Source organism: Hyaloscypha bicolor (assembly GCF_002865645.1).
Source record: "Hyaloscypha bicolor E unplaced genomic scaffold K444scaffold_172, whole genome shotgun sequence".
In the NCBI taxonomy this organism is placed as follows: Eukaryota; Fungi; Ascomycota; class Leotiomycetes; order Helotiales; family Hyaloscyphaceae; genus Hyaloscypha; species Hyaloscypha bicolor.
In genome coordinates this window covers 177645-202707 of record NW_020194674.1, presented here as the reverse complement: position 1 = coordinate 202707, position 25063 = coordinate 177645, and the positions used below count along the sequence as shown (strand labels likewise).

At 47.9% G+C, this 25063-nt stretch overlaps 6 protein-coding genes across 6 annotated transcripts; 3 read left to right on the top strand and 3 right to left on the bottom strand.

Moving 5' to 3' along the window:
- Positions 1–2078: 2078 nt before the first annotated feature.
- On the bottom strand, positions 2079–5804 carry K444DRAFT_668792 (uncharacterized protein; the record flags this gene model as incomplete). The annotated part of the gene is made up of 11 exons (XM_024887452.1): positions 2079–2150; positions 2203–2353; positions 2409–2594; positions 2679–3534; positions 3585–3763; positions 3811–3844; positions 3891–4123; positions 4175–4267; positions 4315–5009; positions 5084–5621; positions 5668–5804. 11 exons carry the CDS (start codon positions 5802–5804, stop codon positions 2079–2081), a joined length of 3174 nt encoding a protein of 1057 aa, XP_024729470.1.
- Positions 5805–7926: 2122 nt separating this feature from the next.
- K444DRAFT_636161 (uncharacterized protein) lies at positions 7927–8472 on the bottom strand (the record flags this gene model as incomplete). Its single annotated transcript, XM_024883961.1, has 1 exon — positions 7927–8472. The coding sequence occupies one exon, from the start codon at positions 8470–8472 to the stop codon at positions 7927–7929; it is 546 nt and encodes a 181-aa protein (XP_024729469.1).
- Positions 8473–10165: 1693 nt separating this feature from the next.
- K444DRAFT_543223 (uncharacterized protein) lies at positions 10166–13326 on the top strand (the record flags this gene model as incomplete). Its single annotated transcript, XM_024875952.1, has 6 exons — positions 10166–10434; positions 10535–10719; positions 10768–11148; positions 11270–11942; positions 11988–12222; positions 12292–13326. The coding sequence occupies 6 exons, from the start codon at positions 10166–10168 to the stop codon at positions 13324–13326; spliced, it is 2778 nt and encodes a 925-aa protein (XP_024729468.1).
- A 1089-nt stretch (positions 13327–14415) lies between these two features.
- On the top strand, positions 14416–16350 carry K444DRAFT_619936 (putative tryptophanyl-tRNA synthetase, cytoplasmic). Its single transcript, XM_024881612.1, has 7 exons — positions 14416–14589; positions 14645–14904; positions 14964–15240; positions 15287–15535; positions 15587–15626; positions 15699–15795; positions 15846–16350. Exons 1-7 carry the CDS (start codon positions 14441–14443, stop codon positions 16166–16168), a joined length of 1395 nt encoding a protein of 464 aa, XP_024729467.1. The 5' UTR covers positions 14416–14440; the 3' UTR covers positions 16169–16350.
- Positions 16351–16895: 545 nt separating this feature from the next.
- On the bottom strand, positions 16896–18400 carry K444DRAFT_619935 (histone-fold-containing protein). The gene has a single exon (XM_024881611.1). It carries the CDS (start codon positions 17960–17962, stop codon positions 17021–17023), a length of 942 nt encoding a protein of 313 aa, XP_024729466.1. The 5' UTR covers positions 17963–18400; the 3' UTR covers positions 16896–17020.
- Positions 18401–21219: 2819 nt separating this feature from the next.
- K444DRAFT_572993 (uncharacterized protein) lies at positions 21220–23541 on the top strand. The gene is made up of 3 exons (XM_024877379.1): positions 21220–21647; positions 21700–22562; positions 22614–23541. The coding sequence occupies exons 1-3, from the start codon at positions 21368–21370 to the stop codon at positions 23334–23336; spliced, it is 1866 nt and encodes a 621-aa protein (XP_024729465.1). The 5' UTR covers positions 21220–21367; the 3' UTR covers positions 23337–23541.
- Positions 23542–25063: the final 1522 nt, after the last annotated feature.

Genomic DNA, 25063 nt, shown 5'->3' with positions numbered 1-25063 from the left:
TGGGGGAGAGTACTTCACTGGTTGAGTTTTGGCAACAGTATTGCTGAACGAATCGATGGGCCTGGTGGCGCGGTAGAAACGCGGGAGGCCAATCAAACTGCACTATTTTATAATGCCTGAGGAAGCCCTTCTCTCGGGCCCCGATTTCCCACGATGAGTGCTTTCTTTTCGGCCTACCAAAAACAATCAAATCGCTGCTAGAGAGCAAATAGGCAGCCGACTCTCTCTCGAAAAGTGGAGCAAGAGCTTTCTGAGCTCCTCGAGTGGACTAACGAAGCGACTGTCCCTCCAGCACGAAATCTCACTTTTCTGCACCGCATTTTTCCGAGGTACCCACCTCACCTCGCACGAGGAGTCTAGTCACATGACCATGGCATGTCAAGAAGAGGTTACTTCATTGACAAGTTGAGCGAAGTCTCGAATTTTGGTTCGTGACCAGCACGCACCTCCGATTGGTCGTGATACACTAAAATCCGGCCCGAAAATCTACGTTTTCAATAATAACTCCCTTAGCAACTGCAATTAAATTTTTACAAATTTATTCAGCGTGGCCCTATACACTACCTATCGTTTGACATGAGTTTTGCAGGGAAACCAAGTATGCTAGCTATTGGAGAAATTAATTAGGGAGTTAGTTTGCAGGCTCGTTTCGCTAAGGTTAAGACCAGGGTCTTGCACACAGATCTTGGAACAAGTTAACTTCATCAGTTCCGGCCTGCTACGTCCCGTTCCTGTCGATGAATTAGAAGAATAGAAGCAGAGTATAAGATTGACAAGTAGGGGCTAATCCGCTGGTTGGCCAGAAAATCATTATTATGCGTGGATTTATGCGAAATTCAACTTCCAAGGCACCCTGCGGCTATCATTAGTTTCGCGGATACTTGATTGAGAAGAGCTCGGGTCATTCATACACCTCATAACAGCTCGACAGCAAACATTCCTCTTGAACGATATAAGGATGTGGCTCTGTGCCTATATCTGAAAGCAAGGTTCATAAAAATCCATAACTATACCAACCCCCTCACCCTCTAAGTTAGCTGTATCCAAATCCATCACGTGGTTTATACTACCTCCATAACAAGTTTGGAAGGTATCGTTTCCTATACCAACGGGAATCACCTTATCAGCGACGTTCGTCCTTAACGCGAAGCCAATAAAGAGCAGCATGCAGGTGGGTGCATGGCGGAATCAAGGCAGGTAGTTAGGGGGGAGAGGCTTCCTTTGATTGGAGCACTTTAACGAGCTCCCTCTCACCCTCAGAATCGAACTTTCTGCACCGCATTGGAGATCACGTGTAAACATCACGTGAATGGTGTAAGATCAGTTATCTGATTGGCTGGGAACTTAGCGTTTGCTGCGCCTCTTGTTTGCCCACACAAAACACACCTCGCCTCCTTTCCCCCCTTTCTATTCCCTTCTATTCCCTATCCCGCGTTCATTGCCTCCCCTCAACAACCACGAGTCGCAAACTCTTAATATTTCGGAGTTATGTTCGAAACGATGCGCACACACCCCCTACGAAGTTTCCGAGAGTAAAGGCTTCGCTGCATGCTCTGGACGAATTCTGACGGGGCATGGACTGGCCTCTATCCGACGGGCCGAAGTGCCTTTTGGGAGCGACTCGCTCTAGGCAGTTGGGGGAGTCTTATACCAAGCGTTCATTGAAGGAAGGCGCCGTGAAAGCTCTCTCCGAGATTGCATACCGGGGCTCCAGATGGTTGCTTGAATACACCTTCTTTTCCGACAAACCCTACATGGCGTACAAGGTGGGAGGGCAATACTTGATCTAGGTGTTTAATTCATCTATCTGGTATTGCTATGATGTGGGGGCTAGTGGAAAGCCATCTGTGCGGCTACCCAGCGGGAACATATATGTTTAGGGGCAGACTCCGAGACTGGGTTTGGCAGATGGGAGACAATGTATGAGGGCCGAGCACATGCCTTAGAGAAGTTTTGCAATTGGGGACCCCCAAATGGCTTCAATATTCCCGAGCACCTTCTTCCAATACATATTCCATTGGCATTCCCTTTTTTCCATGCTCGAGGATCTCTCTGCCAATATCATCATTTTTTGTTTACTAACAATCATCCTCTTTCCAACCAAGCTTCGCATATTCAAGCTTCCGTGTCTGCTGTGTCTGCAATTCCAGCTGCGATGGTCAGTCCAGTTCCTCAAAGGGAGTTGGAATGGAGTTCTCTCACCTCTTCAACCGTACCCTCCATGATATACCGCACCACTCTAACATCCCTCGTTTGGCCCATACGATTGACTCGCGCAATAGCTTGACTCTCAACCATTGGGTTCCACTGCGGTTCCAGGATATAAACACAATTTGCCACTGTCAAATTGAGCCTGCAGGTTGGAGTCTTATTAGCTATAGCTTGTTTCGGAATGGCATGATACTGACCCAACAGCGCCTGTCCCCGTAGTCATGAGCAAGATTTTGATTTCCGAGTCTTTCTGGAAGACCTCCAGGATCCACTTACGCTGTACGAGCGTGTGAGAGCCATCTATCCGCACAAAAGCAATGTTGCGAGATGAGAAGAAGATTCCAATGAGATCTAGTGATCGTGTCCAGCAGGAGAAGACAATACTGGTAGAATGGAGAATCAGCGGCGCTAGTTTGTATCGAGTTGAGGTGAGCTGCACTTACCTTTTGCCTTCAGCCTTGTGTTACTCGATATCTACGACTACTACAGAGATCTTAGTGGAGCAGCCGGCCTTATCGAAATACTGCCAGGCAGAGAGATTCTTGTTTCCGTATTTAGATGGTTTGGATGATGCCTCCTCGGTCACGAGGTACTCTCCAAAAATAGTCTCCGGGCATAACGAGCACTTCAGACAGCCATCCCGACCATCGATTTTCTGCAGCGCCTCCTTCATCGTTGGGATGCATTTCGAGCAAAGTAGATGTCCGCACGTGGTGAAACTACCACTACGCTGCTCTTCGATACCATGAATCCCTGTCACATGTATGCCACAAACCTCACACTTAGCCTGCTTCTGCTTCCTCAGGTGCGCTATTGCTTGTTCGGGGTCAAAGTCTTTAACCCCAAGAGATGATCTCTGAAATGTGCCGTGATTGCACAAACGCCGGAGCTGCAACTGCAGTTGGAAGACGCCAAGACAACCCTTGTTTTGCTGTTGTAACCTATTCTGGTTGATCATTTTCACTAACTTGTCTCGAGTATCAATATACTGCCTCTTCTCTCGAGGGGAAAAGTTCAGCAATCGAGATTCGGAGATGATTTGGGGCAAGTTGAGAAGCTGCTTGGTTCGACGCAGACAAACACAGTCCAAGAGTTGACGGAGGTTATCTACACCTTTCTCGGACCCCTTCATTAGTGGGGAGATGATGTGCTTCTTGAAGACGTGGAAATCATCGAGGGGCGATGATTGTATGAAGTTGACGAGAGCCGCGAGATCCTCCAAGCTATTTTGAATAGGTGTTCCTGTCAGACACCATCGAAAATTCGACCGAAGCCTTTTGATTGATTTGAAGAGTTTCGTGGTCATGCCTCGGATAATGTGTGCTATGCAGACCTCTGTTAGCGACTGGCTCGAGTGAGAGAAAACCGTCTACCTTCGTCGAGCACGATTCGAAACCAATTAATTTTGCAGAGAGGACTGGTGATATCCGTCGACTCGGCAGCAATAGTATGGTAGGTACTCAGAACGATATCAGAATCTGCAAGCACCCTTGGATTCCCCTCTCGACCATGGCTATGGTAGATGATAGGCTTCGAGAAGCCCGTGCAGTGCCTACTGCTTATTAGTTCATATATTTACATGCTGGAATTGACAATTACAGCTTGATCTCTTGCAGCCACTCGTTAAGCAATACTGCAAGAAGTTAGGTAAATGAACCAAGACTTTAGAACATCCTTACAAGGAGAAGGTACAACCACGAGGGTAGCTCTAGAAGGAATCAATGTGTTCTCCACAGTGAGAAGTGTACCGTCTAGCACGCCGCATGCGAATGATTTGGCCTCATTTGTTGTTCTGATAATAGCCGAGAGAATCGTCAAGGTTTTGCCCAACCCCATCTCATCAGCAAGAATACCACCGCCTGTCTCTTTAGGAATTTCTTTCCTCTCAAAGCCTGTGATGGAATGTATATATCTGAATTGTGTCAGTCACCATTGACAGGCGAAATGGGCCTTTCAAACACACGAATTCTGACTTTTGTGTTTCCAAAGACAATATTCTTCGGAAACAGGGCCATACTCGCGTTGACGGATGAAATCTAATGCCTCTTCTTGATACCTTGCGAAAGTAAGCCTCAACCATGATGGAATTATTGTATGACTCACGGTTTTAAATCCGTATGAACTCTATTGGTGTCCGCTGTTACTCTCTTGAGGTTTTGAGAGCGTGTCATGGTCTTGAACACAGCCACAAGCTTTTGTTTCAAAAGTGACTGAGTCAAGGCTTTTGCATTCGAAGCTTCTTGCTGCTGCAAGCCAAGTTCAGTTTGTAGCAGTGAGATTCTCAATGGATCACGGTCCATGTCCGCGACAGGGTGATTGGAGTTCAAATCCAAGAAATGTGGGTTTTTGTAACCACATAAAGTTTTTCGGTAATCTGGCTCTTGCAAATACGTCTTCCTTGCACTAAGAATATCGCCGACCTCATCACAGTGCTTCGGATGCCCATAGATAATAATATCAACAAGAATACAGGTGTCCTTGTCGATTGTGGTTGTTCCACTGGAAATTGGGGTCCAAGGGTCGATTAAACAAGACGCCTCGAAGGTGCAAAACATTGCAATCCGCGAGAGGACGGTGCTGGATTCTCGATTTATCACTGCCACGTTATTAAATAACTGTCCTTCTTCATCCATTTTTCTTGGAGGTTGCAAGAAAAATTTTTGGTTGTCTCCTTCAGAAAAAACTATGAAGATATAGACATCTTGTATCTCTAGCGTTTGCGTGACAATCTGAGTTATTCGGACGCGATTCAAGAGCCGGACCGCCTGTGGAAGCACTTTCACTCGGACTTTTTGGATCTATAGACATATTAGGATTCCCAGTTCTGGATTTTTGATACCTAGATGCAGTATAAATGTTAAAAGGTGCTTACCATGCCGTAGCAGATCTCAATTTGATCCTCAAGTTGGCTTGTGAATGTCATCCCCTCCATTTCAGCGTCCTTAAAATTCTCGGGGTTGTAGGGGTGCCAAGGCTCATCTTCGCATTCCTTCGGCCCATGCTGCTGCTCGTCCTCGAAAATTCCTTTGTAACCGTAGTGGTCCATCATCCTTGCCTTGTATTTCGGAAACTCTTCTTCCCAATTCGAAGCAGGCAACATCTCATCCTCACAAAGAAAAGATTCCCAATCAACTTCAGACGCACTATCCGCACTGCTATTTGGCAACTCAGGTCCTGGGTCATCATTAATTGCAGGGATATAAGCACCGATCTCAAGGTCCCAGTCAAGAGATAGTGATTGCGATCGGGACCTTTTCAATATTCCAGCGAATTCGTAGCTTCCACGACGCTTGAGTTTGTCTTGTTTCTGAGCAGCAGCCTCCTCAGAACGGTCGATGGTAACCCATTCCTTGCCGGAGCCTTCCTTGGCAAATATATTGTCATCTTGAAATCCACGGAGTTGCTCAGGCCTATTGATCGATTAGGAAATTCTCGCTCTTGGGTTGACGAACCTACGAAATCCCCAGTTCTATCTGACTGCTCTCGAAGGAGCTTGAAGACCTCCAACTTTTCCCGTCGTCCTCATCTCCTTCCGTCTCGTCGCTTACGAGTGACCCTATGGACGCCCCACCAAGGTCGAGAGGTTGGGACATCTTTCGAGGTCACAACTACCCATCATCATAGCGAACTGTCTCCGGACAGATGGATCGAACGTAAGGTTTCAGATCCGATAAGCTTAATTCTGCCGCGTTTTCTAGCGCTATCGCCACTTGGTGGGGGTTTGTATGGTCGTGCGATAAGCTTTGAAATTCCATCAGAAAAACTCCAAGTCGAAACTGAAGATATATATAAGAACCAAAGACAGCTTTACTAATGCGATAATTGTATATTCGACTAAAAACTACGACTCCACCTATCTCCACGTGTTGAATCGAGGAGTATGCTAGACTAATCACCCCATTTTTATATATAGGAAAGGCTAATTCGAAGGAGAGGTAAGGAGAGAGAAAATGAAGCTGTAATCTTAGTCAGTAATTTTAGTAAAGCCCGAAAACTGACGATATACTTACCCTCTATTGTGAGCTTCTAAAATTCCACCATTTGTGTGTCCACTAACTGCGTCATATCCCTCGTCTTCTTCACCTTCTTCTTTCTAGCGTCCTTCTTACGTTGTTTCTCCTCCTTTTGGCGATTCTGAGATGCTTGCTTCTTTATAGGTTTACGAATACGCTTGTGGAGTGGTTCGGTCGATGGAGGAGCAGGAGCGGGGGGGGCAGTTGACGTAGGACGAGCTAGTGCAGTCGACGCAGGAGGTATGCGCTGTGAGAGTTCTTGAATCGTAGGAAATTGGGAGGAATCGGAGAAATCGGAGGAATCGGAGGAATCGGAGGAATCGGAGGAATCGGAGGAATCGGAATCGTCGTTGGAATCGTCGTCAGATGAGGATATTTCAATTGGAACTCGAATCTGCGAAAGGGTAGGTTCGGAAGGAGAGGAAGGCGTACGTTCAAGACTCCGTAGAGCCATAGATGCCCTAAATGCCGCTAATGCCTTTAAACCTTGAGATTCAGGAAGCTTGCAATAATCGGTTTGGGTTGCAGTTGAAGTTAATGGGCCGGCAGGAGCAGGTAATGAAGGTGAAATATCGTCGATATCGGGGAAATCGTCAGGTGGGAGCGATGAGAGTGGTGAGAATGGAGAAGAATGGGTATACCGCCCAGCAAAGTAGTCCTCCGCAATATCGTCGTCATATTGAGCTTTTTCGCCTCGTAATTGCTCTTGTGCCTTTTCTTTAATATCTCTCCATCTTGCCTCCTTTTCAGCCTTTCGACGAGCCCTAGATCTGTCTACCTCCTCCCGTTTAGCTGCTTCAAGCCTAGTAAGCGTACGCTTCCGGCTCGGTATGAATTTTGGTGGTTGCCGTGGAAGCTGAGGACTAGGAAGTCGAGTAGGGAAAACACTTCGCACAGTAGCTTGATCTGTAGCTTTCGATTAAAGACATTGCGCGAGAAGCTAGACAGCTTCAGCAAATTGCGGTACGTATTCAGGCGGAAGTTGCTTGTAATATCCAGCTAGTTCTGCGGCAGTATCAAGAATAACCTACTCTCCACGATTCGCAAACTTGTTCCCAATATATCGATCCTCCCGCTCCCTTATACCTAATATATCGTAATTCGCATTATCGATTCGCATTTGCCATTTTTCGTAGAGGACAGAAGGGCCATTGATAAGCCACCGAGGATGGAAGAGAGGAAGAGGAAGTGGAAGATCATTCTAATAAAAATGAGCCATCTAATATCGATAAGGAATACCATACCGTAAAGGTATAGAACACTCTAATTAGTACCCATTTTCAGGGTCAAATTCGTAAAGACGATGCTCTTTTTCAAGGTAATCCAATATTAACTTCGCAAGGTGATATTCCTCCATAGCAAGCCCAAGACAGTAATATATAAGCCTCCGGAGACATTAACAAAAGAACGACTTATTAATTAATCGGGGATCCGTTAAACGGCTCTTATTAAGCAAATCGTCATATCTCTTGGGCAGAGTATTTAGCTCTTCAGTAATAATTTCGACAGCCTTGCTAGTGGGGATGTTTTTGCTTAGCTGGCCAGAACCAATATAGTACTGTTTCTCGTTCCTTTGAGTTAAATTAACGCCCAAATTCGGATATTTTAATGTATAGGTATGGCAGAACGAAGGCTCCTTGGGTTCGTAGTAACTAGTCAAGTAAATACGCTCTGCAGGGCGTACGTAATCGAGGAGAGCTTGTCATACTATTTCCAGAGCTTCGATATTAGGAGCTTTCACCCAGTTCCATATTAGGTTTAGCGCAGCTTTACGTAATGCTTTTGGGTAGCCTTTTCTGATTAGTCTGGCCTTAATCGCATTAACCGCATGCTTTTGATAATGCTGGAGCACCATAATATGGCCATTTGATAGTGGAATCAATTCCTCGACGTCAGTAATATAATCTGCGATGATTATTTGAGAGTCAGGCTCGTATGGTTGGAATTGAGGGCTTCCAGCGTTAACCCCGCGATCCCCACCAATCCCTCCAATACTATCAAAATCATCGCCATTAGGATCACCAAAATCGTCTGCTCTCCCTTTGCCCTTTATAGTATAATTCTCCCTAGCTTTGAGCGCTTTCTCCTTCTTTTTGGCAGCTGATCGAGCAATAGATACCACTAATCCGGCAGTAAAGTCTCTAGCTAGAACTACTGGCCCTGGATAATTATAAAAGATAAATCGTTCCCATACCTCCTCAACCTTCTCAAAAACGCAGGCTCCTTTACTAGTAGTAAATAACTGCATGGCGCAATAGCTCTTTCCGTAATTATCGATTCCCACGAGGTTATAGAGCAAAAGGCGTCGACATTCCTTATTAAAGGTGGCATTAGTTTCAAGCAGGAATCCTGAAACGAATCGACGATTAAGACGAACTTGCTCCGGGGTATACTATATAATATACTGAATAGCGCAATCTGTCTTGTTTCCAAGATTATCAAGTACGTAAACTTCGTCCACGAAGACATGGCAGCCTTGATCGTCGAGGTAAGTAATAATCATGCGAGCTTCTTCTTGATCTGAGAGCTTCATCTCGCCCTACTTACGCCACAGGTTATAGAACTCCCTATATTCGATCTCAAGCCCCATCTTTTGAAGGATATTCGACGATGCCCTAAAACCAACTACCCCCCGGTACGTTTCAGTAATACGCCTAGCTTTAAGATATCCAGGTCGACGGTAATGGTGAGGAGCTAAGGAGAAGGGGTCAATTGCACAAGGGTGATTATACTCAAGGTACAGGCCATAGCAAAAGATCTACTGATTTCCTATCCTTTTCTGTTTACTGACGTAGAAATAAACAGGACATCTAGTTCCCCGAACGAACGTGCTTATACGCTATCGAGCCCCCTCTGCGATTCGACGAGTGTTCCGAGTCTCCTTCTTATGGAATATATAATCCCATTAAACCCGATCCTTGTTCTTCGATTCAATGACGAAAGCGACGCCTTGGATAAAAGCCCAGTCCTGCAGGTATTGGAAAGCTATATCGGGATCAGATACGATAATTTGATCCCCAGGTTGCTGTCGATTCGCAGTGGGAATGGCTTCAATTGCGGCAGCAATTTGATTAGCAAGCTGGGGGTATATTGTCGTCATTTTTGGTGGTTGGAGATATGTGAAGATGGAGAACAAATTGGGGAGATTTTGGCCACTCGCAATGCAATGACAAGTGGTTTTTGGTGGTAGTTATAGTATAATCGGGTATTGACGATCATATACAGTGGCCAGCTATTCCTCTCCTCCGTCACCGGTCATACCTACCGCTTAACCTCCGAATATTGGCATACGTGGTGAGATGGATGTTACGGTTATGTATAAGTGGCCGATTTCGCACCAAAAATCAGTATATATTAAGTTACGAATACATAGCGACATCACACCGCCGAACCTCTGAATAGTGGCATATTTCCATATTTGATAACTCCTACGAATGGTGTATCGGGCCGATGCAAATTCGGCCTCGAATGCTACCAAAATTACTGCAGCTTGAGTCAAGACGTCATATGAACGATGAGAACTGCGGGGGCGCTGTCAAAGCTCCGAAACACGCTTCACCGCCTTCTTATCGATCTGAAACCTTACGTTCGATCCATCTGTCCGGAGACAGTTCGTCATCATAGAGCTTTATTATTGCGGCCTGCAGCGTATGCATACAATCTGACGGCATATATCTCGTTGCAGAGCTGGGAACAAGGCCGTTCAATTCTATGTAAAATTACTTTTCCGCGAGAGCCTTGCGTGAAGTCCAACCAGGTCTCGGCACTGCCACAGCTGCATGATTCCGCTTTGTATAAAGCCTCATGCACGCTGCGCCTCAGCCGCAAACCGAAGCGCTTTTCGCATCTTCACACGACTCTTTACCTCGTATCATACCTTGTTATCGCTGTCTAGATTGGTGTCATACGTCTGTTGCTCTCGTAACAGCCCCATTCAAAGCATGGCGACCATCGATGACGGCTTCAAACAGGTCTTGGACGATTTCAAGAAGCGGCTCAAGCCAGAAGAGAAAGCAGCGTTTGCCGGTACCACGCTTTTTGACCTGCAAAATGAGGCCAACAACCTTCAAGAAAAGCAGAGGAAAAGCAAGACGGCACAGAACCTCAGAAGGATCGACCCATTTCTTCAAGCCATGGCGCAATACACAGAAGTCATTGAAGTGTTCCTGAATACGTCCTCTATTCTGTGCTTTGTTTGGGGACCGATGAAGTTCATGCTTCTTGTAAGTTAATAGAGCATTCGCTTCCATCGTAGCGATCTCCAAGAAGGTAAAATTTCGATTGATATCTGACAGGCTTCAGACTGCAAGCAATTTAAGTAGCGCATTTGATGTTTTACTTGATGCGTATAAACAAATCGCTGAAAATTTTCCGTTGCTACTGAAGTATCGCTCCATGTTCACAGAGAATGAGCACATGAAAAAGGTTCTGGTCTGGATATATGAAGACATATTGAAATTTCATCTCCGTGCTTGGCGGGTGTTTTCGGAACCTGGTATGTTATATCTTTATAGCCGCATGATCTGGCACTAATTAGTCGCAGCATGGAAACAACTCTTCACAGCCTCATGGAAAAACTTCCAAGAAAGCTTCAAGCCAGTTCTGAATGATCTCATTCGTCATCGGGAATTGATCGAAAGTACTGCCGGCCTCGAGCAGATTCAGGAAGCCCGTGACGCACAACTCCGATCTGAAGCCGCTTTTGCCGCCTTTGAGCTGGAGCAAAACCATATGAAGCGAATTGCTGTCACCAATTGGCTTTCTGCTCCCGATGCCGATGCCGACCAAGTTGCATTCTCTGCAGCAAGACAAGATATCCCAGGCACTGGCCGATGGATCTTAGAGCAACCGGACATCAAGACCTGGTTAGACCGCAGCCAAAAGACAGTTCCAATGATCTGGTTAAACGGAAAGCCAGGAGCAGGTCAGTTTATTTGGTTTTTTTTTAAACTTTCCAACAGTCTAAAAGATATAATCGTAACCAATCTCGAGCACGCATTAAGATATCATAGGGAAAACAATTTTGGCTTCAGTGCTTATTGAAGAATGCTTGAGAATTATTCAGTCGTCGACGGACATCTCATTAGCATTCTTCTACTGCCGAGATCAAGATGGACAGAGGAACAAATTTGCCTGCGTTGCCAAGGCAATGCTAGCTCAATTGCTTTGTCAAAACCCAAGCCTCCTGCCATACCTCTATGACGAGTGTCTAAAAAGTACGAAAGTGACACTGGCGTCACCACAGGATTGTATCAAAGTGTTAGGTACTGTTCTTCAAGCAATGCCGCAGACCTTCCTCATAATCGACGGCATTGATGAATGTGAGCCGAAGGAAAGAAAGGTGATACTTAGCTTCTTTACATCAATGATCACCAGTGACGATATTCCGGAAGGAAAACTCCGTGGTTTGTTTGTCAGTCAGGAACTTGCTGATATAAAGGCTGCACTACACGTGGCAGACTCTGTTAGTTTGACGAAGAATCACGGTGAGGTTGACATCAAGAACTTCGCTGTGAAATGGGCTATGAAAATCCAACAGCGCTTCAAGTTGATGGAAGACTCCGCAAGAGAATACATTGTCAAGTTGGTCAGCGATGGCGCTGAAGGGATGTTTCTCTTTGCGAGACTCGTATTGGAAAATCTTCACGACCAAGAGAGCTTGCAAAATGTCTATAAGGAGCTGCACCCCGATACTTTCCCCAGAGGATTTGACCAAGCGTAAGTCCTTCATAGCCACGGCTGAATCTAGTTTAACACTTACAGGTATGCTCGCATAGCTGGTAGAATATTCGAAAACCCGAACCTGGCCCGACGGAGGACCGCACAGAAGCTCCTTGGCTGGATCTCTTTCAGTAAGCGGCCATTAAAGTGGCACGAAATCCAAGGAGCAACCTCTATCGATGCTCAAGATCGTATTGTCAATTTTGAAGGCCGTCAGATGCCTGATCACGTACGAGATATCTGCGGGTCACTAATAGATATCCTTCCTGGCAACCGGGTATAGCTAGTGCATAAAACTGCCAGAGAGTAAGTAAATATCATCACTTCAAATCCCTTGCACTAAAAGACTCGCAGCTACCTACTCCACGAAGACCACCTTGACAGGCAGAAAGAGGAGACCCAACTTGCTATCCTATGCATGCAATATCTGACATTTGGTTGCTTTGAGACCGATAAATCCCCAGATGACCTTGTTCAGTTCATCAAAACCGGCCACTACGCTTTCCTTGACTATGCAAGCCTGCATTGGCTACATCATTTGGAGACGGTCCTGGTGTTGCTCAAATCCGCAGATCTAGCCAGCTCAACAGACCTGGGTATGGCTATCAACGAGTTTTTCGAGATGTATGAGCCAGGCCAAATTCACGCACCTAAAATACAAAAGGAGTACCTAGAGCGAAGCTCTGGAATCCAGGATGCAGAGTGTTATGAGCCTTTGTTGCTACTAATAACACAGGCTAAAGCGAGTCGCATTGCGGAAGAGAAGCTGGAAGCACTTGGCGCTCTCGGCCAAACGCTCACCAAGGTCAGAGCCACACTCGAGGAGCTGAGCAAACCCCCAAGTCCGAATTCAGGTTCAACTGATCCCCTCGCCGAGAGTTCCGAGCAGAGTTTATCTCAATTCTATGGCGACAAATGGTTCAAATGCGCCCGGCACGCATGCTATTATTTCCATGAAGGCTTCGCCACCGAAAGAGATCTAAGACAACACACCGACCGCCACGAAAAACCCTTCTGCTGCACGGAAATGGGCTGCACACGGATGTACATCGGGTGGGCCACGGACAAGGAACTGAAGAGACACATGAGCCAGTATCATCCAGACCCAGAAGCATTCTCGTGGAAATTCCCACATGTGAAAAAACCTCCTTCTAAGTACCAGTGCAGTGTTTGTGAGAAGAGTTATAGCAGGGCGAATTCGCTGAATACGCATCAGTTGAGGGAACATGCGAAGGAGAGGCCATTTGCGTGTACAGTGTGTGGGAAGGGGTTTGTGAGAAGGTATGAGTTGGAGAGGCATGAGGGGATACATAGGAATAAGAGTGCGTCGAGCTCGCAGCGAGAGGGAGAGGCCGTATTGGGAGAAAGTGGCAAGGAGTAGTTTAGGGTCCGTGCGGCGGCCATGTTCCTCTACTGCATCAATCACCCCGAGTGTCTCCGTCTGGGTATTCTCATATCCGCTGTATTGAGATGAATTGTGTGCGGTCAGCGACAGCGAAACAACGTTGCCTATATATTCTGCGCCATTCTCAGCTGGGCGGGAAACTTCCTTAAGGCGTACGTCACTGTACTTCCCCGTCTGCATTCAGAACTTGAGAATTGATGTACTGTACCTTTCTCCACTCAGAGAGTCGCCCTGACGGCAAAGTTGCTTGGGAATGCTTGGCGAAAAATGATAAGGAATCAGCGTGGACCTAGCATAGTGGATCTGTGATGATTGTGAGGTAGAGTGAAGTGGATTTTCCTCAACTTATAATGGCCATACTACTAGTATGGCCATTATATGTTACTAGACCTGCATAATGCTCAGGGGTGAGGATAAAATGATTGGATGGAGGCTTCCGATCCGTTGATTCTACGACTGAAGTGCCAGATTCGGTTCACATAAGGTTTTCAACGGGTTCAAACTTGAACATGAGTCGCATTATCCAACCGTCGGGAACTTCGAAGTTCGAAGATGTTATTGGGCACAGGAAGTGAGGTTTCGTAAGCAGGCTCGAGGATCTGCCGGAGGTTGACTTTGTCGACTCTGGTCCCATATCAACTCAGTAATCTATATCATCGGAACGACGTTGAAGAAGAGAGCCAAAAAAAAAAAAAAAAAACGGGATGGCGAAGCAGATTGCCCACCCACTGATGAAAGCGACCTCGCAATGAAGACCATGGCTCGCTTTGGCAAAGCCTGGAAAGAAGGGCGAGCCTTCGAGATCTCAATCTTCACTTTGCCGAGGAAAAAGACAAATGCCAATCCCGGCAGCTTGCAGAGATGGAATTTGCTCTGGATAACTACTAGCAAAGCTGCGAAGTGCGAGTATCTTCAAAAAAGATGACACTTCTGAAGCCCCTCCCCCTATTTTTCCTTCCATGGAGGGGTTGTCTCGCTTATTTTTCACCGCCTCCATTTCAGGCCGAAATGCCGCCCAAACCACAGTGCTCAAAACCGTACAAAAGAGTCATCCCTCCACCAAGACACGACCGCCACCGACTTCACAACTATGGCTGCCCCTCCACCCACTGAAGAACTCCCGGTAAGGGAAGCCGAGAAGAAGAGCTCCACGGAGCAGGAGATTAATCCCTGGGACGTGCAAGCAGGGCAAGACGAGCAAGGCAACACACTACAATTCGACTACGTTGCGATTTCGCAGTAGCCTTTCCCCGTCTCTCTCCCACAATTCAATTTAATTGCTAATGCTGGATAGGAAATGGGCGACGAAACTAATTGACGAAGTACTCCTGCAGCGCTTCGAGCGTCTTACGGGCAAGAAACCGCATCGTTGGTTGCGACGCGGCTTGTTCTTCTCGCACCGGGATTTCGACAAGATTCTTGATCGGTACGAGGCGGGGGAGCCGTTCTTTCTGTATACGGGGCGGGGTCCATCAAGTGATGCGCTGCATTTGGGGCATACGATTCCGTTTACATTTACGAAGTGGTTGCAGGATGTGTTTGATGTGCCGTTGGGTATAGTCCCTAAGATGAATGGAGGAGAGAACCTAGCATTTGACTAATGATTGGGATAGTTATTATGCTTACGGATGACGAGAAGGCGCTGTTTAGAGATGGATTGACGTTCGAGGATACACATAAGTTTGGCCTGCACAACGCCAAGGATATTATCGCCTGTGGATTCGACATGAAGAAGACATTCATATTCAGCGATTTGGAATTCGTCAGCGGGCATTTCTTGTACAATGTCTGGGAGTTTTCGAAGCTTCTGCCGTTCAATCAAGTACGGGGAGCGTTTGGTTTTGACGGTAGCACGAATATTGGCCGGATTATGTTCCCTGCTGTGCAATGGTAATTCCTTCTTGGGATTTGCAGATTTTATCTGATTTCTGGATAGTGCAGCTTCATTCGCAACCTCATACCCTCAACTCTGGCCCAACTACGACCCGAAAGCAGACCGCTCGAAAGCCATTGCTAAAATACCGGTCTTGATCCCTATGGCCATTGACCAAGATCCGTATTTCCGACTCGTCCGGGATAACTCACATCGCATGCGGTTCCCGTCACCGAAACCAGCGTTGATACATTCGAAATTCCTGACTGCGCTCCAAGGAGCCGGTGGGAAAATGAGCGCCAGCGATCCTAAGTAGAATTTCCCGCCCCCTTCTCATTGAATAATGACTTACACGTTCGCCAGTTCCGCGATCTTCATGACTGACACGCCGAACCAAATCAAGGTATTTCCCCCCCTTACTCCGGTCCCATTGTACAGCACCCATTGTACAGCACACTGCTGACACAAGCTGTAGAACAAAATCAACAAACACGCCTTCAGCGGCGGCCGAGAAACACTCGAAGAGCACCAACGGCTGGGCGGAATTCCAGAAGTCGACGTCGCGTTCCAATGTTCATCTCCCACTCCTTGCCTCACCAAACCCACTAACTTATCTTCCTAGACCTCTCCTACTTCGAAGACGACGACGCCAAGCTCCTGGAAATCGAAACCTCCTACCGCAAAGGAACACTCATGACCGGCGAGCTGAAGAAAATGGCCATTGCGATGCTGCAGGAGTACGTGAAAGAGTTTCAGGAGAGGCGGAAGGGGGTTACAGATGAGGTGTTGAAGGGCTACATGACGCCTAGGGAGTTGGTTTGGAAGGGAAATCCCAATCCTGTGAAGAAGGAGAAGAAAAGCAAGGAGACAAAAGAGGTAAAGGGAGGGGAGAAAGGGGTAAAAGGGGATGCGAACCCGACCGAAGAAAAAAAGGTAGAGAGCTAGATGATGCGTAATGACTGGCTAGATAAATCGTGAATGAAAAGAAATGAATCTGGCAAGCAAGCTCTCTACCGCCGCTTAAGCTCGAACGGGCTCGAGAGCCTCACCGATGACCTTACTGCGATCAGCAGCAGATATGGCAATACTCTCTTCAACCTTGATTAAAAAAAATCGAATAAAAAAAATCGAGACTTTTCAGCCGTATTACCTAACTCTCCATCCCTATTCGAAGATGATTCCTAATACAAGGTGGATGTCTTAGCACCGCGGTCTCGATAGCAACGTAATCTAGCTTTTGATAGCGGCAGTCGATTGGGCAGTGAGTGCTGCCTACCGGCCAGTCATAATCAAGTGCAGCTTATTGTGTTTGTAGGATGGGGAAGTGGAGTGGGTTGTGACAGTGTGAGATGCTATGATAGCTACCAAAAGCAAGGCTCAAATATATTTGAAATGGGAATTATGACCAGTGGGTGGATGGCGATATAGGCCCGGGGGGGGGGGGGGGGGGGGGGGGGGGGGGGGGGGGGGGGGGGGGATGCTTGTACGGTGGAGATGTGAATAACCTTAGTGGTTCCCTTGCGAAATTAGCATGCGTGAAAGTCACCTCGCAGACTCCTCGAGAATGAAGAAGGGCGGAAGTTCAAAAAAAAGGGGGGCGGAGAGGGGGTGGGAGAAAGGTAAGGTAAGGTAAAATAGTAAGGGGATCGAATTCATTCGCTATATGTATGCACCGCCAACGCCAAGCCAACCCCTCAAAGCAAGCCTCCCCCGCCAAGCCACCGCCGTCCAAGTCCGAAAAAATCTCCAACAAGAATGCGCCCTCGCATCCCCATATCACCCTCCACCATATCCCCTCTACTCCTCACCCTTCTTCCTCCTACCCCTCCCCTTCTTCGGCTTCTTCTCATCCTCACTACTATCACTGGCAACCTTCTCTTTCCTCTTCCGCCCCTCGCCCCCCGCGCCCTCAGTCACCTCATTCACCCGCCCCACAATATCATTTAGGAAATCAAACTGATCCGGGTTGCCCTCGACCACTTGCTTCAGATGCTGCGCTGTGACCTTCTTCCCTCCTTTCTCGCGCGCCTTCTCCGCCGCCCCGCTCACTAACGCGATCATAAACAGCTCTAACGCCTTTGAGACGGCGACGGGTGTTACCTGCGCCACCTTTCCTACTTCTTCGTCCGCTTGCATGATGCGTTTTATGCGCGCTACGGGGAATTTGGTTTTTATTTCGATGTTGGTGGGGTTTGGGTTTTGATATTGTGGCGGTTGGGAGGGGGCGGAGGGGAAGGTGAGGGATGAGGAGGTGGATGACTCGCCCTTGATTCGGGGGCCGCGGGAGGACATCGTTGGTGAGTTTATTTGTTGGTCTGGAAGGGGGAGGTACTCGTCGTCGTCGGCGTCGGCGTCGAGCTCGGAGTATGAGAAAGCTTCGTTCTTCGCTTTCCTTGCGGGGCGTTGAGGAGAGAAATACGCGTTTGCGTTCGTGTTTGGGGGTTGGAGGGTGTTCTGGAAGGAATGCGAGGGTGGTAGGGCGGGGATGGGCGGCATGTAGGTGTTTGTACCGTATTCTGCGAAGTCGCTGGATGTCGGGGCTGCTCCGAATGCGGCGTTGTTGTTTGCGTTGTAAGAGTGCAGGCTGTGGTGTGCGGACGACGCGTTGGTGAAGGAGGGGATCACCGGCGAGCGCGGCGCATATGACGTTGAGGTCGGGTTGTAAGGTTGTTGTGCTTTTGGTGGAGAGGAGAGGAAGGAGGACAGGTCGGGGGATTGAGGCGCATATGTACCGTCCATGATTTTCTTCAAGGTCCGGCGCGGGCTGGCAGTGAATGGATGGAGCCTTTTTTCGAAGGCGGTGGGCGTTATGCAAGGCTAATGCAGACGTGATGAGGCCCTGCTTTAACTACACTTTAACCTGACTTTCTTGGCCTGGATTTCCGAGCACCAATACTCGATAATGGCCCGCGTCTCCGTCCCTGCCCAGATGGGAGGGTAAAGAGAGGGAATATCTCGCGGAATATCTCACAGACCCTCGAAGTCTCTTCGTCGTGCCTTATGCAAACAACCCCACTCTCAGGTGCTTCCGCCAAAAGCAGACAAGCTTCCCCGGAAGCGGTGAGGCGCTGATTGGGTCTTCGGATTAATCGTCGGGCCGGGGTGTGGTGCTGGAGGGTCGCGCTGTGAGTGGTGGGTTTCGGGCCTCTGGTGGGTTCGCTCGCTTGCAGGATTTCCAGAAAACTTTGGGCGGAGCGGCGGAGAGCAGCCCATATTTGTATTTGTTAACCCGCGCAGGGATTACGCCGCGCTAGGCTGCATGGGTCTAGCTGCATAAATCTCTTCATCCCTGGGCTGGGATGGGCGAGACGTCGTCAACAATCGAGTGAGCGCGTCGCAAGAGCTGGATGTCGTGATGAGGTTGGTGGGAGAGAATGGTAGTAGCTGGGAGAGCATTTCTGCCGTCAAGTTGATGGTTTGCAGCTCCCCGATGAGGCCCTCCCAGCTGCCGAAGATGTTAGCTTACCTGGCCACCTTTACTATGTCAGCCTCGCGCCGGCGCAAATCCTTCGATCGCAGCCTCACCACATCTTCCTATAGTATCTCTTTCAACATCTGCACCATATAGCCTCTCTCCTTTCTGGCGGTAACATTAAAGTCCCTTTCCGGAGTCCTCCTTTTCATTTATTCTCGAGTGGAGAAGCAGAGGCTTGCAGCGCGCCCTCTTCTCCCGATTGTCAGTCAGTCAAGCGTTACATGATGATAACCAAGAGCCTACCCAAAACCACCTAATGCATTATGCAACTGCTCGAGCTCGAAGCCTCCTTCGGGTGATGGTTCCTACTCGAGCAGCGTGGTCGATGAAGGAACAACTTGATCTAATCTGACAACGTCTCGATATTAGGCTTCATTTCTCGACTCTACATTGTTCCCAACTCGCTTGGCTCTTTCCTCGAGCTTTGAAAGAACCTATTATTCTGAATACGAGTTTCAAGAACACGCTGCAACTTCCGTTTTCTTCCAAGTTGTTTGGTGGAGTGACCTCACGGTCTTCTCTTTCTCTTTGGAGGGAAGGCCCACAACTAGGTACACTTCCCTGCTTACATAAACTTCCGTAACACGCCCGCAAATGGAAGTACATAAGAGTTTCAATTTATGCACATTTCATCTTCTCCACGACCACGACCTCGGCCTGACCGGCTGCCGCGCTGTACGCGATGATATTTCAATGGGCGAGCTGGTGCTGTAGAAGATCTCTGTGCAAGCCAATGCCTTGCCGAATTTGTCGTAGTCTAGCCGTGCTATTGTTCAAGGGTTTCAAGGGCCAACCTTTACCCGACTTTGCAATCGGACGAAACAGTTGACAGCAACGACGCTCCTGACAACAAATACATGGCTCTCACTGTAAGGCAACCTGAGCTAACATCTAGTGTACTTTATTAAGATTAACGACTACTGGCACTCTATCAGCCCGTCGCCAGCCTGGACTGACCAAACACATCAAGCTGGGGCTTTTTGATTCATGGTGTTAATTTTGTTAGAGAAATGCTCGTCACTTACGCATTTTTAAAGACCATCATCCCATTGCGGTTTTACACAAGGGCCCTCCAAGCCGGAGGCTCAGTGTTCCACCTCAAGCGCCACCATTATTTGAAAGGCCAAAGGCGCAATAACATTGACATGGTTTCCTTCAGTGCAATCCTCTGGGGCTCTGCTCTAGTCATGGCGTCAGACTAAAGGCGTTTCTTCCTAAGACATTGTCATCGACATTGCGTCAGATTAAAACCATACATTTAAGACTACCCTTGCCATTGCGCTAGCCTTGAATTGTATACTTTGAAGACTGCCAAATTGGCAACGTCCGTTAAATACGAGAGCAAATTATTGGCTTCTTGTATGCGCAAGACTCAAAGAAACGCAAGGCGGACTGCTTTGGATAGGTGTCTGCCCACTTTCCCTATGGATCTGTCGAGCATTGGTTCACAGTTCACAAAGCTTGTACCATGCAACAGTGCAAGTGGGCGTCCTACTTCAATGCACAAACCCGCCTTCCTTCATATCAAATGACTAGGGCGTGTTCTTGACAGCAGTGTCCTGTGGCCTAGACACCGGACGAACTTTGCACAAGTTCGGCCAGGCATAGCCTATATTCTAGGTGAACCGAGTCCAGCTTTCTGTGAGATCAGACGACCAAAGCGCGTACGTGACAATGTTCATCGGATGTGTGTGTAGACCGAAGCACTTTCTGACAAGGAGATAGTAACACTTCACAATGGTCTTTAAGCAGCTTCCAGATTCCTTTGATACATGTTCTAGGAAGCGAGAAGAGGAGAGAAGAGGTGACTGGACGAGCTATTGCTGCAAAGTAATAGGACCGAGACCTGGTTCGAGGGCCCTCGACCTATGATTGGACCACTAGCCACGGAAATTGCCCTGCCAGACTCATGCTCGAGGCTCCTTCGCACACAAATCAGCCGATTCACAGAAACTGGCCTCGACGCCTATTGTATTGCTTAATAACAGCGTGGCGTACTACAAGCTGTTGCTGGTAAGCCAGCTGTTGTACTTTGATAATTAAGTTTCGGAGCTTTTCTTCCGCCTTACATCAAACAACATTTTTCTGTCCGACCTATAAATAGGAAAGTGTAGTTTAATATTCTTTGTTAATTAAAAATAAAGAAAGTACTTTTATATAAGTTCGATTTATTACTATACAAAAGTAAACCAGTGAGCCTTTTTGTGACTAGTCTACTAGAAATAGGGCATTATAAGTCCCTGCTAGATCTAGGATTTATAATAGTCGTGCTTTTGCAATTACAGGCTTGGGATATCGGGGCTCGTCACGTGACAAATTCAAAATCCGAGGGTATTTAGTTCTTTCACTACATTGCCGCCTAGGACGTTCACATGAATGGGATTTATTCTAAAGCCGTAATGAATTCCTCCAGTAAAGACTGTTCATATCTCGAACAATCACGTTGTCCAAATTACAAGGATCTGCATCACCGATCAGATCGCGTCCCTCGACTCCATCATGCAGTGCACCTTCCTAACCTTCACCCCATCCCACCCTAGGCAAAGATACCGCCCGGTACCCCGCTCTCAGATCACCGGCATCAGGAACCGTACCTGATAACAAGGGGCAACGTTACACACGATGCGAAACATCCGGATCGCTGGCGATTCGAGCGTTAAATTACCGCCATGTTAACCTCGTCGCGTTCTCGTTTGCGATGGCAACACTTGCTGAATTTGGTCGCCATGATTTGTGTGTTTGGTTTCGCTGTGTTTATACTGAGTTATGGCTTTGGTGTCGCCTCGCCGACTGTAGGCATTGAGCATACGGAGTCGAGTGGCAGCGCGACCCGGCAACTAGATGTCCTCCAGGTTCAGGCACCAATCAGGAAGAGTTATGAAGGTACCAGCTGTCAACGGGTCATAGTTCAGCATAACTTTGCTGCGAGTTATGGTACTCCATTCGTTGGTGGGCATCTCCTATACTTCCGTCAACACAACAGACCGCTGATGAAGAGCAGGAACATACTCACCCCCAAAGAACTGTGAGTTCACCACGACTATCTTCAATCTCTCAGTCACCTCAACCGGCATCAACTATGACCGACTTGGCCTCCTATTCTTCGGTGACATCGAGATATGGCGAACCACGACGGCGATGCCAGTCAGAACCGGCATCTTCTGGAACTTTCAAAAAGACATGACTATCTGGAACACTCTTCTTCGGTCCGAGCAAAAGGTCATCATGGAACTTGATAATCTTGACGATTCCGTCTTCACGGGGGCCTACAATGTCACAATCACTGCCCTTTACTACAATGATCACGCCGCCATAACTCCAGCGGATAAGATCTACCCCATCTCATCTCAGTCCTCCAGCAAGAATCAATCCTCCGTGCTCTCACTCCCGGTTCAGGATGCAACTGCGACTTATATATTTCCTAAAAATATGGAGAGAGCTGTAGTCAGCATCCTCGCGTCTGGAAACGGTGCCGAGGAATTCTGGTACAAACACGTCCCTACGGAGTATGTCAATACGTTCAGCAATGCGATCCGTCCATACAGTTCTTTCAGAGAAGTTCAACTTCTCATCGATGGGCAACTTGCTGGTGTGAGCTGGCCATTCCCAATCATTTTCACGGGAGGCATCAGTCCAGGACTCTGGGTGCCAATTGTTGGGATCGATACTTATGATGTTCCCAGTTTTGAGATTGATGTTACTCCTTTCTTGCTACTCTTGTGTGACGGAGATCCGCATACATTTGAGCTGAAGGTTGTCGGCTACGACTCAAAGACAACATTCGGGAATGTGGCGGAGAATTGGTATGTGACAGCATCGATTTTCGTCTGGCTGGACAACAAGTCAGAGCAGACGAGGGGTTGGGTAAGTTCTGTGACTCCGTCCTAGGAACTATTAATTGACTGATTTACCCAGTTCATCGAGTCCTCCACACCCCCTCCCACCTTCCACCTGACCCCTCAGATTACCACCTCCGCTGAGACTAACACAAGCCTCTATCTGGAGCTCACCGCCTACCGCACCCTCTCCCACACCAGCACGATCAGAACTTCCTCTGGCATGCGCATGGTAACATGGGTTCAATCTCTCGCCTACACTAACACCCAAAACTACACCGGGGCCAACAACGACACCCTCTTCCAGCACACATCGGGTACCTCCACCTTCTCTCCAACCTCGCAGTTGGCCGCACCAATAACAAACACCTTCTCTTACCCAATTTCTTTCTTCATCGCGAACATGCCTGCAGTCGATCCAATCGCTACCAACTCTTCCATATACGCAGAGCTAGATCGCAGCAAAATCTCAACATCCATCCCCATCCTCCCCTACCTCACCTCCCCTTCAGTTCACCACACGTCAGCGACACTAGACACCCGGCAAAACGGCAGCTGTATATACTTCTGGAACGACACCTACTATGAATTCGCGGGCGCAATAGATCCTGCTAAAGGTTCAATCGGGGCAACGGAGCAGTGGTTTTCATTTACTGGGCCAGCGGTAGATGGAGGAACGGAAAGGTACGGAAGGCACGTGAAGGCTGTGGATGGATATGAGCCGGTTTTAGTGCTGGATGAGAGTTACCCTGACACTATCTGGGTGCCGGAGACTGAGAGAATGGGAAAGGAGGATCTTTGAAGTTTCTCGTACTCACAAGTTAAACCCAATTAAAGGAGTTTCACGAGGAGTTTGGGCCATACCAACGGCAAAGTCGCTGTCCAGATGTGACAGTAATCCCTGAAATGCTACGCAATGGTTGTTCGAAAGCTGCTCTTGTACTGTCGCCGTATATCGCGTACTGCAAAGCCTGGGCTCGATCATTAGCCTCAGAGGCCACATTCGCTCCGCAATTCAGTAGCAAATTAATGGCCTCAATGTGGCCGAACCGTGCTGTTAGATGCAACGGCGAGCACCCCGTGAAGTTGAACTCGCCCCAGAGTTCGTTGGGAAGCCATCTGTTCATTACTAGCGGTTCGTCGACGTCTTGGCCATTGTATATGAGACTAGCAATCCCAGGGAGGGAACCTCGCGCCGCGGCTCTGTGTAGCGGTGGTAACTCCTGAATATCAAGCTCGCAGCGCTCTAATATGTACTTTTGGCCCTCTACACCTGCTTCGTTACGCTGTTGAGACAGAGCAATACTCTGATCTTGGTATTTATCCTCTATACTACGCATTCGAGGAGCTGTATCATTCGCTACGCTCACGGCCTGGATGGAGCTAGAGATATGAGCAACCTCTTTCCGCAGCTCAATGACATTGGAGAGGATACCCCGAAATTGCCAGCCCGCCGTATATTGAAACAGCGCATCGGTATAGATACGCAGTGTTTTGAGATGCCTGTTTAGATCTCGCTTCAGCTTCCCCGTCTCGTCTTTCTGAAATTGCTACTTGATTTTTCTCCAGTTGCGAAGGACAAGCTTTCCGTCGCTTTTGATAAAAGCATCCGTATAGGGTTGCAAGGACTCAATGAATTCTTCGAGCAGCTTCTTGCTTTGTTGGCGAGCGAACTCCATTCCGTTGATCATTGCAAGGCTGCTCTTTCTGAATGTGGGGTCAACGATGAGAGCTTCCCATTTGGAGATGCACGATCTGGGAGTTGGTGACCGCTTCATTTAGGGCTTGCAAGGTCTGCAGGAGAGACTTGAGCTCGGAGACTGACCCGGTGGAGTCTTTTACGGCTTCGGCGAGGTCCTTGACGAGGGTGAGACAGATCACGAAGTCGTCAATAGAGAAGCCAAAGGCTGCCATCTCGTCTTAGGCTCAGAGCCTCACAGCCTCGCCTTACAAAGCTCGATATTCGTAGCAGCTTTATTATTCTCCCAATAAACGACTGGGTCGTAAGGAGTGATTGATCGAGTCGGTGAGGTACTGCAACCAATACTGAATGTAGTTGATGATCTGGGTATAAGACATGCAACATGGAATGCTGTCGACGATGTGGGAAGTTTCCGCATTGTGGCGCAATTGATCCACTAAGGGAGATTCTGACGCCACGAAAGCTCTCACGTGCTGCTGATGGCGGTATAAGTCGCTGAGGGGCTTCTAAGGTTTGATCAGGTTTCGAGTGAGCTAGTTCTTCTGTTTGAATTCCATCATATGCCACCGCTCCACATCACACCCTGAGCTCCGATAGATAAGCCGGGAATTCAACAACTCGCTCCTTTAAGCAGTTCAGTTGAGAAGTTGAACTGTTTAATCACATGATTAATTTTTCTTGAGACCGAGTCCTTATAGGCTACATCGGGAAACTGAAGCTAAGGGGTCACCGCCACTCTAAACTGGTTTAGTTCATATTGGAAGCTGCTTTGGTTTCTTTTTTTTCTTCTTAACGAACTCTTCAATTCGCAACTCGAACAAAACACC

Bases quoted from the DNA above. Each gene is read 5' to 3' on its own strand.
- K444DRAFT_619936 (XM_024881612.1), top strand. From the start codon at position 14,441: ATGGCTGCCCCTCCACCCACTGAAGAACTCCCGGTAAGGGAAGCCGAG. The intron at 14,905-14,963 runs GTATAGTCCCTA...TGATTGGGATAG, and splicing joins TGTGTTTGATGTGCCGTTGG to TTATTATGCTTACGGATGAC. The intron at 15,796-15,845 runs GTTCATCTCCCA...TTATCTTCCTAG, and splicing joins AGTCGACGTCGCGTTCCAAT to ACCTCTCCTACTTCGAAGAC.
- K444DRAFT_619935 (XM_024881611.1), bottom strand. From the start codon at position 17,962: ATGGACGGTACATATGCGCCTCAATCCCCCGACCTGTCCTCCTTCCTC.
- K444DRAFT_572993 (XM_024877379.1), top strand. From the start codon at position 21,368: ATGTTAACCTCGTCGCGTTCTCGTTTGCGATGGCAACACTTGCTGAAT. The intron at 21,648-21,699 runs GTGGGCATCTCC...GATGAAGAGCAG, and splicing joins TTATGGTACTCCATTCGTTG to GAACATACTCACCCCCAAAG. The intron at 22,563-22,613 runs GTAAGTTCTGTG...TGATTTACCCAG, and splicing joins CAGAGCAGACGAGGGGTTGG to TTCATCGAGTCCTCCACACC.